This window comes from Crocuta crocuta, unplaced genomic scaffold (assembly GCF_008692635.1).
Source record: "Crocuta crocuta isolate KB4526 unplaced genomic scaffold, BGI_CrCroc_1.0 scaffold41, whole genome shotgun sequence".
NCBI classification, from domain to species: domain Eukaryota; kingdom Metazoa; phylum Chordata; class Mammalia; order Carnivora; family Hyaenidae; genus Crocuta; species Crocuta crocuta.
In genome coordinates this window covers 10942103-10957720 of record NW_027529428.1, presented here as the reverse complement: position 1 = coordinate 10957720, position 15618 = coordinate 10942103, and the positions used below count along the sequence as shown (strand labels likewise).

General features: G+C 50.0%; 1 protein-coding gene across 1 annotated transcript in view; it reads right to left on the bottom strand.

Moving 5' to 3' along the window:
• APBA1 (amyloid beta precursor protein binding family A member 1) overlaps nucleotides 1–15618 on the bottom strand; it is a 67043-nt gene that overhangs the window by 51156 nt on the left and 269 nt on the right. The window contains 2 exon segments of the mRNA XM_077759406.1: nucleotides 15019–15302; nucleotides 15305–15618. The exon segment at nucleotides 15305–15618 is cut by the window's right edge and continues 269 nt beyond it. Coding sequence (XP_077615532.1) covers nucleotides 15019–15302; nucleotides 15305–15618 — 598 coding nt within the window.

The following is a 15618-nucleotide window of genomic DNA, read 5'->3' as shown; positions in this document are numbered from 1 at the left end:
GGGGCGGCGGGGCGGGGGGGGGGGGGAGGGGGGGGCAGGGTGGTTCTGAAGGCTGAAGACAGGACACAGACCTCCCAGCGCCAATCACCTCATAACAAGCCATGGCAATGGGGGAAGACGTGAGTACAAGACGAAAAGCACATGGCATCATGTGCTCTTCTGCATCATGGCAGACAGAAGTGATAAATCCATACAACCCACTGGGTCACCTGGGGCCCAGAGCCCGGATCAGGCTTCCAGAGTGGAAGGCAACATGCCAGATGGCCCAGGTCACCCCCAACCGCAAAGTTTAGTGGGATCATGAGGATAGCGATGGAAATGTTCTGCCCTGGGGCACCTGGGTGGCTCAGTTGGCTGAGCATCTGACTTCAGCTCAGGTCATGACCTCAGTTTGTGGGTTCGAGCCCTGTGTCAGGCTCTGTGCTGACAGCTTGGAGCCTGGAGCCTGCTTCGGATTCTGTGTGTGTCTTTCTCTCTGCCCCTCCCCTGTTCACTCTCTGTCTCTGTCTCTCTCTCTCTCAAAAATAAACACTGAAAAAATTTTTTAAAAAAGCTCTGGTCTAACTTATGAAGGAGTCTTTACAGCAAAATCCTTTGACCCTGGCTGACCCTTGAGACTAAAGTTAAAATCCTCTGCTTGTGAAAAATCCTTCAGGACAATCCCTCCTGTGCCCCACTTCCACAGGCTCCCCTGTGGCCCAGCTCCCCTGATGTGGCTGCCTCGCTCACCTGCGTGTTGGCCCACACACCCATGCCCCTTCACACCACCTGGGCTTCATGCTCTGTGGGTCACTTCAGAATCAGTAGATCTGCCTACTCTCAGCCAGACAACACAACAGTTATAGCCTCCGAGGAGGGGAATGGCCGACAGGGTCAGCTGGGGGCGGGCACTGCTGCATCTTTCGGTTTTAAGTCCACCGTTCCTTTGGTGGCACGTGACAGACACAGAATGTGGTAGGCAGACTTCTCAGATGGCCCCGTGAGCCCCATCGCCCAGTGGGCAGACCCTGTGTAAGCCCCTCCCTAAGGAGGGAGTGTGGGCTAGTGACTTAGTCTAAGCAAAAAAATACAGCACAGGTGATGGGCTGTCACTCTGGGTGCATTTCGACAGACTGTGACATCTACCTTGCTCTCAGCCTCTATGTCCTTCTTATCTTGCTTGCTTGATTAGGTTGCCAAGCAGGAGAGTGCCTGAGGGGCACCGAGGATGCCTCTGGCGGGCAGTCAGTGGGGACTGAGGCCTGGAGTCCACCAGCCCCTCGAGGAACAAGTGACCTTGCAAACAGGTCTCTCCCCAGTACAGCCTGAAGGCTACCGCAGGCCAGTGACACTCGACTGCAGCCTCTGAGAGACCCTAAAGCAGAGGACCAGCTAAGCCAGGCCAGATTCCTGACCGCAGATGCTGAGATGATCACTGGGACTTGTTTTAAGTCAGTGTTTTGGAGCAATTTGTTACTGAGCAGGAGATAGCTGAGACACTACATAAGCCTTCAGATGAACGCATCAGGAGCACAGGAGGCTTGGAGAGGCTGGCTGGGGGCGCACAGAAGGACTAGCCTAGAGTGTCTCATAACCTCTGCATAGGCAGGGTCTGTGTCTATTCCAGGCAGAGCCTGTCTCTCAGTTGCTGCTATATCTCTGGTGTCTTGCACAGTGCCTGACCCGCAGGAGGAACTTGAAGATATTTACTCAATGAGTCGATGGGAAATTGTGAGGCAGACTTTCAGTCGGTGGCCAGGGCTAGTAGATACAACCCATTCTGGTTCGCCAACAAAATGAAGAATAGTGTAGGTTTGCGGCCAGGCTCTGTTTCCTATTCCCAGACGATGCCCTGTGTGTAGCTGGTGCTTAATTAAACCAGAAAGTGTTAGCAACTCAATGCAATCACTCTATGGTACTCTGCATGGCAGATGGCTGGGAACGTTTGTTCCTTTGCCATCACCTGCTTCAGGAAAGCTTCCTTTCGGGAAGGTCTGCCCAGTGGAAGATACTGGGGCCCATCTTTGCTCTCCTGCTAGCAGATCCTTTGTTCTAAGGTTACACTTCTGGATAATCTTCTGGGATGTTGAGCTAGAGGGTCTGCCAGCCCTCCCTGCTTTTTTTTGGACATTAAAAAAAGAACAAAGTTGGTTTTCACAGTCAGCACTGGGGTGTATGCTTTTCCGTGGCAGGCCGGGATGCTGAGATAAGGAGGTTTAGAGTCTAGGACACAAATGGGAACAGAACAGAGCTAACTATTCCAGGACAACACTCCCCCACCCTCCCCATCACCGCTCCCTGCCTCACATGCCAAGAATACACCTCTTCCAGCCAGGGAATGATCCACTTGGGGGAAATCAGGCCCTCAACGAACATCTATCCACCCTAAAGCCTGTCTATTTTACTTCAGATCCCACCCCAACTCCATCACTTGCTACTCAGACCCTGCAAAAACTATGGCTGGCCCAAACTCCCGGAGGAGGTGTGGACTGGCGAGAGGCGATCTCTCAGTTCAAAATACCTTAACAGGAACCCTTCACAAAAACAGACTCCTGCAGCAGCAGAACAATTATTTCACCTGCCCTTGTATGCCTGAGAATACAACCGCAAGGTCAATAGGATAAGATGCTGCTAACAAGTCTTAATGAATTAGCATGTGCACTTGACCTTGGTCAATAGTTTCCTAGCAACAGCCAAAAAAAAAAAAAAAAAAATCCATGAAAGCTGATGCTGATTTCAAGGCAGGGGGAGAGGGAGAGAAGACAGGAGGAGGTGACTTGGGCAATCAAGGCAGAGAGGAAGCCCGGACACCTCTCCACCCTCACTCCATCATCTTTCTCAGCATGAAAGAAAAAAAATAAAGTGGGTGCAAAAGTGCACACGACCAGGGCAGGTGTTAACATCGAGCTCTTCCTTCTCAGGATCTGGGCGTTATTTCCTTCTTGGCAGGAGAGTGGCTGGTTTCTGACTAAGCAGTGTTAGTGCTCAAATGCCTTCCTGCCTCAACATACTTTCTCCAATCAGCCTCTGGAGTGGAGGAGGCCCATAAAAGGCAAATGTTCTCTGAACGGGGTGGTGCATGTTGCCACTGTCACTAATTAGCAGTTCAGTGTGACTTAATCGGACAGCCCTGGAAAACGAGGCTGACCATACACGCCACCGCAGGTGGAGGGGGGTCCTCAGGCCACTGTGGTGCTGACCAGGGTGGGCTGCACAGCGAGGTCTCATGCAGGCTCCGAGCGCCGCGGGGAAGCAAAGGGAAACACGGGCACAGAGGAGGTGGAGAAGGGGTGCTATATGAATGTTTAGTGAGCTCTGACCTCCTAAGGCCAATTAACGCACCACACTTGTGATTCTCAAGTCACATTTCTGCAGGGGACTCCATGTCTGGCCAATCACATTTTCTCACGGGTCACCCTGGCAAATAATTCCCATTTTCCTGAGGAGGAAACTGTAGTTTGAGGAAGAAAGCAGGGCCAAGGTTTACACATAATGAACACTTGGTGGGCATCCACTTCGCGGACGTGCTCTGATATAAGCCACGATCTGACACAGTGCCTTCGGCTGACTGAGAGCGAGTTAAGAGAGGCAAGAAGCTCATGCATGTGACACAGGAGAAAATAAGATCATAAAGAACTAAGTGTTAGACTATAGTCCACAGTTTAAGTTGGCGGTTACCAATTCTGGCCTCAGAAATACTGATCCCAACACCCAACATCTGGAGGTTCTACTCAGGAAGCTTGGAAGCTTGGGAATCATCTATTTAGAGAGTGGGGCCTTGGCCACTGAATGAATGGGACTGTGTCTGGCCAGGAGGGAGAGCCTGTGTGGTGAGATGTGTGGCATGGGAGCAAGTGTGGGTCCACGGAAGTAGATCTGCAATTTGTAAGTACAAGGCCAACCAGTGAGATGAGCCCTGGTGACGGGGAACAGGGACCCTCACATGCCGAAGGTGCCCTGTGGTCTCGGTCCTGTGGCGTCTGTCTGGTCATGCCTGGAATTTACACTAAGAAATTACCTCCTGGGGGAATCTCTTTGTCTTTGCCCAAGACAAAGGGAATGAGATATCCAGGCGGATTTGCCTTCTAAAGTTCTGTGCAATGTGTCAAATTGACCCACTGATAGGCTGAGGCCCCTGGGTCACATAACCCAGAGATATTCAGCTACTCTGTCTAGAAAACTGAGGTCAACATGTCCAGCCCTGCTCTGAATCTTCTTCTACCCATCACTATTCTTTAAAAAAAATGTTTTTAATGTTTATTTTTGAAAAACAGACCATGAACAGAGAGGGGGCAGAGAGAGAAGGAGACACAGAATCTGAAGCAGGCTCCAGGCTCTGAGCTGTCAGTGCAGAGCCCGACACGGGGCTTGAATCCACAGACTATGAGATCACAACCTGAGCCGAAGTTGGACGCTTAGCCTACTGAGTGCCTCTGATCCACTACTATTCTTACTAAGTTTTTGGTGTCCTGTTGGCAGAGCCTGACCGACTAAAGAAACCGCCTAGGCACACAGTTCAGTGCCTGTCATCCCAACATCCTCTCTATGGCTATTCTCAAGACAGTGGTCACTGAAAACTGTGTTTCAAAGCAAGCAGGTTGAGAGACTGCATTCTGTATTAAGAACACGCTGACAGCCCTGTAATGGGAGTGGATCTCATTTGGAAGAGGATCATGTCTATAGATGAACCACATTTCATAATTCCCCAGGACTGCATGGGTTTAATTGGGTTATCACGAAATTCAATTATCCATGATCTGTCTGTTCCTCTCCCTGCACCTTCCCTTCCTCCCCTCTACAGCCCCAATCCGCTTATCGGAAAACATCGAGAGAGCACAGTTTGGGGAGCCAACAACTTTTCTAAAGACTCCTGCCCCAATTTATTAAGTGATCACTTTATTAAGTGATCAGATCAGGCACACCTGTGCACCAAGTTTCGCTCTGGAAGGTGAGAAGAGATTTCTCACTGGCTAAATCATTCATTTCCTTCCTGGGTACGTTCCCCGTATTCCCCAGCACGGGGTCACATATGCACTGGCCAGTGAGACGAGCCGTGAAGAAGCTGAGAAGGATTCCTCCTGGGAGGAGGGTCGAGCGAAGAGGAAAGATTAGAGGCTGGGGGTTAAAAAAAAAATCCATCTTCCCATCACTTAATTTCGTTCCTCAGAGCACAAAGTCCGATTGGGGACCGTGCCTTCTGCTGCTCGGATCACCAGGCAAGGGGTTTGCCCCTGTGATTCCAATGCGGCAATGGTCTGTGGTCAGTGGGGAGACGCTCGCTCAGCCCTGTAGACGAGGCCTCCCCGGGGCAGGTGCAACTCTAAAGGTGAGTTAAATAATCAGAGACAACGCTTCAAATCCAGGGGGAGAGAGCAAAAGCACGTACTCTCCTGCTCCCTTTTGTTTTTTCACGATTGAATTATTTGTGCTCCCAAAGGGATTTCAAGGTCAAGCCTTTTCATTCTGAAGTTTGTAACAGTAAGATCTTTACCTCTCTCAAAAAAAATAAATGACCCTCGTCCGTTCAGGTCCTCACAATCCAAGGAAAAATGACTCACTTTTTTGTTACTGACAACTAAGTGCCGTTACTTAGAGGGTTATTCCCCACTGGCAGGGAGAGGAATCTGCTGCTGGTCCTAAGCCACGTCCTTGCAGAATGGGCGACAGAACGTACACTGGTAAAGGAAGGCATCTTGAACACATTTCACTCTTAGGTAAAAACCATTAACCTACAGGCGCCTGGGTAGATCAGTCGGTTGGTTAAGTCTCTGACTCTGGATTTCGGCTCAGGTCATGATCTCATGGTTCCTGGGATTGAGCCCCGCGTCGGGCTCTGTGCTGACAGTGCGGACCCTGCTTGGGATTCTCTCTCCCTCTCTTTCTGCCCCTCCCCTGCTTGTGCTCTCCAAAACAAAAACAAAAAAAACCATTAACCTAAATAAGTATACAGCCACGAGGAGCGATCAGTGCATCCACACCTGACCTTGGCCAGCGCTGCTTCCACGGCGGTGATGATCTCCACTGCGCTGCCTCCCATACATGCTCAGTGGTTTCCAGACTCCACGCCCCTTATCCAGCCCACAGCGCCTAAACTCTCCAAACTTTTCGTTGTCGAGGTGCAAATCCACTTCCTAACTGGCGTTCTTCAACCTTAAGTAGTACAGCCTCTGCTGTGACCTACTTTTCCCTTCTTTGCTCTTCTGTGTGTGGATGTGAGCCAAGTGGAAGTGTGTGTGCTTAACACACACACAAAACCTTACACGTGTCTCACCATATGACACAGTGACCATATGACACACTGTCTATAAATCGTGCAAATATATAGAGGTGTTGGCTTTTCTTTTTTCTTTTTTTTTTTAATGTTTTATTTATTTCTAGGAGAGAGAGAGAGACAGTGTGAGCAGGGGAGGGTCAGAGAGAGGGAGTCACAGACCGAAACAGGCTCCAGGCTCTGAGCTGGCAGTCAGCACAGAGCCCGACGCGGGGCTCGAACCCACGAACCGCGAGATCATGACCTAAGTGAAAGTCGGACGCTTAACCGACTAAGCCACCCAGGCGCCCCATTGGCTTTTCTTTTTTCAAGAAAGCAGTAACACTGAGAGGATCCCTCTGTACAGTGAATAATCTCGGGGGATTCTATCCTTTTGTATTTTTAATTTAAGACAAAGAAATGCATGACTATAGTTTGAAAAGTCAGGCTTTTGGCAAAAACCATCATCCATTTCCCCGTTCCTCCTCCTTCTATGGCCTCATCACCAAGTCTTTCAGCATTCCTTCTGGGATCTTCCACACTCACACTGCCTCACCTTGACTTTTCAACTTTAGCCATATTTCTTGGCTTCTATAAAAGACCACAGGATTTACCTCGTTTACACTATACCTTCCCTCATCCTCTCGGTTTCCTGATTTCTGTTCATCAATGATCACGGTTTATACTCTGAAGTCTATGCATATGCTCTTCCCTGCTGACACATACGCGGTACATCAATGCATTTCATGTCTAGGTAACAATTGTTTTTAGTGCCAATAACTGCACTGTTTTTCCATTTGCTTCGTTTTCTGTCCACCGATTGATAATTTATGCCAAACTCTGCTAAAACAATCGAAAATTCCTCTCGGTACAAATATATTAGGAAATCTCTCACTTCCAGACTTTCTGGACACCCTGCAGCTTCCTGTCCACAGTGCATTGGCTGATGGCCTGTCCCTCTACATAGCTGCCGTCTGGAGTCTCCTTCTCCATCACCCCGGGGAGTCCCTGTCTCTTTCCTGTGTGGGACCCCGTTCCTCCAAGCTCTCTCTTTTTTTAAGTTTATTTTGAGAGAGAGAAGGAGAGCACAAGTGTAAGTGGGGAGAGGGGCAGAGAGAGAGACACAGAGAGAGAGAGAGACAGAGAGAGAGAATCCTAAGCAGGCTCTGTACTGTTAGGGGGCTTGAACTCACAAACCATGAGATCATGACCTGAGCTGAAGTCAGACGCTTAACCTACTGAGCAACCCAGCGGCCCTCATCTTCTTTCTTGATTTATGCTCCCATTCTCAGGGAGCAATCCTCTAGTAGCCTCCTGAGGAAAGGTACAAGGGATGTAAATTTTCTGGGACCCCACGTGTCTGAAAACATGTTGATTCCACCTTCACACTCAACTGGAAATTAGGGCTGTGTAGGTCTGCCAGTTTCTAGCATTTCTTTTGAGAAAATCAATACCATTGTGATTCCTGACCATTTGTGACCTGTTCTAATTTCTTGGAAAGCCTGCAGGATCCTCTCTTCCTCCCGTCTGTTCTGAAATTTCTGTGCCCCAACCCCCTCTTTACCATCACTGTTCGAGGTACCCAGGGGAATCTTTTTGCCAGACAGTTCTCATGTCTTTTGTTTCATGATTTCTCCATTTTATCTATGTTCCTAGATAAACATTCCTTTTTGCCTTCATTGTTCTACTTTCTGGAAGATTCCCTCAACTTTGTCTTCTTCCTACTAAAAGATTTTTAAAATTAAAAAAAGTTTAAATTTCTGCTGTCATATTTTCTAGTCAAAAAACTGGAGGCAGGGATTTTTTTTTAAAAATGACATCCTATTCTTTTTTTTTTAATGTTTATTTTTGAGAGACACGGAGAGATACAGAGTGTGAGCAGGGGAGGAGCAAAGAGAGAGAGGGAGGCACAGAATGCGAAGCAGGTTCAGGGCTCTGAGCTGTCAGCACACAGCCCGACGCGGGGCTCGAACCCACAGACCGCAAGACCATGACCTGAGCTGAAGTCAGCCGCTTAACCGACTGAGCCACTCGGGCGCCCCAATGGGGTCCTATTCTAATTCGGTGGCTCCCTTATTTTCTCCTTTCTGAGGATACTGATAAGTTTTTTACTTTCCTCCTGCTCCGCACACTGCTTTTATTTCTTCAAGTTCCTTTCTCCATTTGTTTTTCTTGTCTTTGCCTTTCAGGTTATAGATGTTCGTCGGATATTTGGTGATCGTTGGGTGTCCACCCATATTTAACAACAATGGGTCCCCAAAAAAGCCCACGGGAAGATTCACAAGAGGCAGGAAGCTTCCCTGCAGTGTGATCGGGGGGGACCCAGGTGTTCTGTCGGGAACCCCCCAAGCCTGAGCATCTGTACGTATCTGCCCAGGGCCCCGTCTCCTCGGGGAGGAACAGCCTAACCTCCTGCAAGGGGCCAGGGGGCGGGTGGGTCCTAAGCCTGACAGCTAAGAATCGAAGGCATTCTCAGCATCTCTCACCGCTTAGTGGGCGCTGTGTGCTCTAAGTGCCTCATTCCCGTTCTCAGCTGTGACGAGTGTCCCTATACCCAGGGCTTCTCTGCGTCACCCTTTCCTTTACAGTAAAGCCCCCACCCTCTGTGGAGCCAGGGGAGTGGTAACCGGCACCTGGGCTGGAGAAGGAATCTAAGGTCCCCAGTGACAGACTTTCCAAACAATCTTTTTTTTTTTTTTTTTTTTTTCCAGCCCCACACCAGCCACCTGAGGGGTGGGGGGTCTCTAATTCCCAGCCTTCCTTGGGGACCCACAGCACGGGTCCTCACAGGCACTGAGCAGAGTCAACAGAAACCTATCAGTGTGTTCGCTGGTGCTGATCAGGCCAGGCTGCGGTCACAACCACCCCAAATCCCCAAGCTGCAAGCAACACCAGCGGCTGCGCTCTCCCGGCACACGTCCCCAGGGTCATCGGGGAGCCCTGCTCATGGCGGCCCCCTGGGACCTGTGCTGACAGAGGCTCTGCATCTTATGACCCCTGACGCCGTCATCGTCACACAAGGCTGCAGCTGCTCCGGCGCAGGGGGAGCATCGCACAGCACTGCTCCCTTTCAGTGGCCGTGCGGGCCTTCTGGGGGTTGGGGGGTGCGGGCCGCCCTCCCCACGCCTGAAGGAAGAGGACAACCGGGCGCCCCGGGAGCACCACTAGCGTCACCACTCCGGTGACCTGGGATCGCGTCCTCCTCTCCTGCTGTCTCCTGGTGCTTGTGGCTTCACTGTTACGATTTTACTGTCCTTTAAGTGTAGCCTTCAGAGTAGAGATAAACACCATTTCAAGCAGCACAACACGACTCAAAATGGCCAAAACCCTCCGAATGACACTGTATGGCTGCTCCTACCCATCTCCCTGATGCCACCGTGCCTCTGTTCTCCACTCAGGACGATTTTTTTAAAATAATTTTTTAATGTTCATTTATTTTTGAGAGAGAGAGAAAGAGAGAGAGAATCCGAAGCAGGCTCCAGACTCTGAGCTGTCATCACACAGCCTGATGTGGGGCACGAACCTGTGAGCTGTGAGATCAAAGACAGATGCTTAACCAACTGAGCCACTCATGAACCCCTCCACTCAGGATGATTTTTAAAAATTTATTTTGGAGAGAAAGAGAGACAGACAGACTGACTGCAGGCGAGGGGCAGAGAGAGGAAGGGAGAGAGAGAACCCCAAGCAGGCTCCACACTGTCAGCACAGAGCCCGATGCGGGGCTCCAACTCATGAACCGTGAGATCATGACCTCATCCGAAAATCAAGATTGGGACCCGTAACCAACTGAGCCACGCAGGTGTCCCCACAATGATTTCTGTTGCTTACACAGACACTGGTAGGCTGTGAAACTTTGCAGAACTGGTCATTCATTCCTTAACAGTATTTTTCCAGAAGGCGTTTGGGAGGTAGTTTTCAAATATACGTGGAATTGAGGAATCATTACTAGAAGCAAAGCACTTAAGTATTGTTACAATTTTCCAAAAGCAATGATATAAAAAAATTTTTTTAGTGTTTATTTTTGAGAAAGAGAGACAAAGTGCAAGCAGGGGAGGGGCAGAGAGAGAGGGAGACACAGAATCCGAAGCAGGCTCCAGGCTCTGAGCTGTCAGCACAGAGCCCGACATGGGGCTTGAACTCATGAACCATCAGATCATGCCCCAAGCCTAAATTCAATGCTTAACCAACTGAGCCACCCAGGCACCCCTGAAAACAATTATTTCCCATCAGTGCTGAGCCTCTAATACATGTTCAAGTTCTAGCTAATGAGCAAGCCCATCTTTACATTCCACACAACTCGCTCACAAACAAATGCCACTTTGGGGCACCTGAGTGCTTCAGTTGGTTAAAGACTACTTCAGCTCAGGTCATAATCTCACAGTCTGTGAGTTCGAGCCCCGCCTCCCTGCCTGTGGGGCTCTGTGCTGACACCTCAGAGCCTGGAACCTGCTTGGGATTCTGTGTCTCCCTCTCTGCCCCTCCCCCATTCATGCTCTGTCTCTCAAAAATAAACATTGGGAAAAAATTTAAAAAAACAAAAACAAATGCCACTTTGTTCCAGTAAAGAACAAGACGCTGAAGTCTGAGGGAATGAGAAGGGGTATTAAAAACAGAGGTAGCTATCAGCGGTTATCTCCGGAAAGTCTGTAACGCAAGAGGTTTTCATTTCCTTCTATTTGCTCGCCGTAGTTTCTGACCATGCCGTTTGGCAATGCACTGCTACTACAGCAAGAAGCCCAAGGCCCCTTGTGTAGGCCTGCTGACCACAACCACAAGGGGACAGTCCCCTTTGTTAACACCATTCCTGGGCTAATCAAGGACTTAGTCACGTCTCAAAACCACAGATCTCACATGGGGAAACTACCCAGATGATACAATGGTTTCCTGCGAATCAGAGGTTCTCAGTCTTTTATATGCTTTAGAATCACAGGGAGAATTTACAAAATGAAATACAACAAAGCCAACAAAATGACAGCAGATCCCCAGCCTCTGCCCCAGTAATTTGTATTCTTTTTTTCCCTAATAATTTTTTTAATATTTATTTATATTTGAGAGAGAGAGACACTGTGAACGGGGTAGGGGCAGACAAAGAGGGAGACAGAATCCGAAGCAGGCTCCAGGCTCTCAGTCATCAGTGCTGAGCCTGATGTGGGGCTCGAACTCATAAACCGCGAGATCATGACCTAAGCCAGAGTCAGACACTTATCAACTGAGCCACCCAGGCGCTCCCAGTAATTTGTATTCTTAACAAGCACCTTCCGGGCAGACCTCGGACCACACTTTTTTAACAGTGCTTTTTCATCTTCTACAGTAGCAAACACAGACCGCGCGTTCCGTAAATGTTTTTTGATGTGAAGACGGAAATCAACAGAACGCATATACTTCCATTTTTCTCCTCATGATCCCATCAAAGAGGTAGGAAATCAGTCTTTCCTTTTTAAAAAAAAATATTTTTTTAATGTTTTATTTTCCAGGTGGGGAGGGAGAGCAAAAAATGCACAAGCGAGAGAGGGGCAGAGACGGAAGAGGGCAGAGGGTCCGGAGCGGGCTCTGCACTAACAGCAAAGAGCCCAATGTGGGGCTTGAACTCATGAACCGTGGGGTCATGATTGAGCCGAAGTCGAACGCTCAACAAACTGAACCACCCAGGCGCCCTGAAGGTCCTTCCTATGAATGTGGCAGGACAGACGGAATAAAACCCACACATTCAAAGAGCATAAAAATGACAGGCAGAATATTTTAAATAAAGCACGCGTTTCGGCTTTTGCTTTGTATTATCTCTTCATAACCTCGTAAGCCCTACTCGCCAATCTCTGACCATCAGGCTGAATTTCGGACAGTGTGAATTCCTAAGGCATCATCCGATATCCTGTCATTAATTCTAGGTTTTGAATGAAGCATCGTGTAAGAGGCTTACGTTGTTCCTCATTCAAATGAATCAAAGCAAGCCCCAGCCCTAAAGTGGGCTGTGTTGTGGGTTCGTGGTGAGGCTGCCGGGACCATGGGGTGAAGTCGGTTACAACAAGCAGCTGGCGTATGTGAGAAAGAAGAGCACCTGGACCTAATGGTCTTGCAACTTCTCTGATGGCTTTCCGAGTTTCTAAAAGGATATAGGGCCCAGTCTCTTGCCACCTCCTTACGTAATTTAAATTCTTTTAAATGTTTATTAATTTTTTGAGAGAGAGAGAGAGGGAGAGAGAGAGACTGACCGACAGGGGTGAGTGGGGGGAGGGACTGAAAGAGATGGAGACACAGAATCTGAAGCAGGCTCCAGGCTATGAGCTGTCAGCACAGAGCCCGACGTGGGGCTCGAACTCACGACCCGCGAAACCATGACCTAAGCTGAAGTCAGACACTTAACAGACTGAGCCACCCAGATGCCCCTACCCCTCCTTACTTTTGAAAACCCGCTCCATTTCCACTACATTTGCAAAATGCTGCAGGATTTCCCTTCTTGCCAGGAGGAACCTGGCAGCAGCTGGAGGTCAAGGGGAAGTCTACACGTGAAAGCACCTGTCTTTAACTGTTGGCATGTGAAACCTGGAACGGAGGGGAGACCCAGAGCATCGCTGCACTAACTGACCCAATGCTGCCCCCTTGCTGCGGATGACGCAGATCCATTCCCAACCAGTTTCCCACCTTTCCTGAAAGGTGCCGGCGATTTAATTAGCTACCAGCAAATGTTGACTGTTACCTAAAGAGGAGGTGGAAGATCCCTCTGACCTCCATAGCCCTTCGCGCGTAAGTAGAATGAACAGTTTCCAATAATGGCTTCTCACTCCAAAAGATGGACTGAGAAGTAACCTGGTGCAATCACAGAATGCAGAATTAAATGAAACCGAATTTAACCTCCTAACCCTTCTTTCATTCCAAGCTCACACTTTAAATGAAAGTGCTTAAAAATTATTCAAGCGAATGGAAAAGTGAAAGAGAAGATAGAGAAGCTAAAGCGCCAGGTTGTGGAGACAAAGGTTAGTCTTCTTGATTTATTTTGAATGGACTGTGACATCCAAGCTCGCCGTGTCATCAAATTTCTTAGATATTTCATAATTGGAAAATAAAATGTTAGCAGGGGCAGCAAGAGCTTTCTCTACATCTTCCCAAGGAAGCACAGTTTGGTTTAAAACCCCAAAAAGGACTTTTGGGGAGAAGGGTGCTCTGGCTCCCTTACTGAGAGCCACAGTGTGAGGTACAGTGGGTGAAAAAGGGCAGAAACTCATAGCAGGAAAAAACTCAGCAAGATTCCCCTGATATCCTCCAAAGATGCCACAATGGCAGTTCCAAACTATTGAGGGATGACTTTAAGAAAGTGGCTCTCAAGTTGTGGTCCTGTGGCCAGCAGCATCAGCACCACCTGGGGCCCTCCTACTTGACATTGTTGAACTTCACCTGAGCCCTAGGATTCCAGACAACAGCGAAGGTTAAGGAAACCTCCCCCTATCCTTTTGTGTTCTGGAAATAGCTTACTGCAAAGTCCAGCCCCCTCCCCCTATGACTTACCTAAGACTCACAGATGTCCCCTTGTTTACCTGTGACAAGGTCAGACACAGACCCTCCAAGTTCACTTTCTTTGCCTGACAAATGATTAGCTCACTGCCCATTAGTCAGAATACAATGTCCGTTAATTAATCTTTGGCTGAACCTTTTTCCTTCCTCCAGGTCCTTGAACTTCTTAGCCAGCCTACAATGCTTCCTCAAGGGCCCCTGTGGGAACAGGCTGGCCTCCAGTTAAAACATACTGTCTTCTGCAAGGCATTCAAGCCGGGCTTTCATCCCTGTTCCCTACGCCTCCTTCTTTCCAGCCCACTTTACTCCTCTCTATAAAAGAGACCCTCTCTTGGGGTGCCTGGGTGGCTCAGTCGGTTCGGCTCAGGTCATGCTCTCACGCTTCATGGGTTCGAGCCCCGTGTCGGGCTCTGTGCTGACAGCTTAGAGCCTGGAGCCTGTTTCAGATTCTGTATCTCCCTCTCTCTCTGACCCTCCCCTGTTCACTCTGTCTCTCTCTCTCTCTCTCTCAGAAATAAATAAAACATTAAAAAAATTTTTTTAAAAAAGAGAGACCGTCTTTGCCCAGCCCCAGAGACCCTTGCAGATCCTCTAGTCAGATGTTCTTCTATTGCTATAGGCCTGCCCCATCCCCTGATACAAAAGAACCTGTCTCCCCTTTGCAAAAAGCATTTCCGATCAAGTCTCTCCTTGCTCAACCCAGCCATGGTTTTTACTTGACATTAAAATTACAAATTCTCGGGGCACCTGGGTGGCTCAGTCAGTTAAGCGCCGACTCTGGCTCGGGTCATGATCTCACGGTTCGTGGGGGTTCGAACCCTGCGTCCTGTGCCGACAGCTCAGAGCCTGGAGCCTGCTTCAGATTCTGGGTCTCCCTCTCTCTCTGCCTCCCCTGCTCGTGCTTTGTCTCTCTCTGTCTCTCAAAAATAAATCAATGTTAATTTTTTTAGAATAAAATAGCAAATTCTCATGTCCCACCCGGGGCCTCCTAAGTGAGAAATGAGGGGTGGGAGGAGTGTGATGCGCCTAGAAATCGATTTCTGAACAAGCGCCTCCAGAAGGCACAGTTTGCGAAGCGCTGATTCACAGCCAGCCCTCGAAGTGCCCTCAACACTTCCAGTCGGTTCCACCTGTCGCACTCAGGCGCGCCTAACGCAAGCTGCTTCCGCGGCTCCAGGTGGGCACGGTTTGGGGCCCCACCCCCACCCCAGGACCCCTTTTCTCGTGAAGTCCTCTCCCGCGGGCAAGCACGGCCCCGCGCGCAGCGAACCGCGCGTACTTACGCCTCCGTCCACCGGCCTCTGGCCGTCGCAGTCCCTGGTGGGGCTGATGTCCTGGCGCATGACCCAGATGGGCTCTTTGGGCTCGTCGGGGGTGTAGGGCGAACGCACGGTCCTGGTTTTNATGTCCTCGGCCGCCTTGTCGAGGCTCTGCGAGCTCATGCTCTGCTTGACCTCGGCCACGATCTGGTCGATGTCCTCCTCTTGCTCGTAGCTGTCCATGCGCGGGTAGGGCGCGAACTCGGCCTCCTTCTCGGGGCTGTCGGACTCGCCGTCGGAGCGCTNTCGTCGTCGCCGCGGTGGAACAGCCGGTGCGTGTACACGTAGCCCGAGTAGGCCGCGTTCATGGCCTCCTCGTGCTCGAGCGAGTGGAAGTGCAGGTGGTTGGGCAGCGCGCGGCGCTGCGCGGCCTCGGCGTGCTCGGCCTCCGCCTGCTCCGTGTACTCCTCGGCCTCGGGCCGGTACTGCACGGCGTAGGCGCTCTCGTCCTCGGGGTCCTGCGCGCGCTCCGCGTCGTAGCCGTCGCGGGCGGCGGCGATCACGTCGCCCTCGGCCGTGTCCGTGTGGTTGTGGAAGCCGCTCTCCGTGCTGGCCGAGCGCGCC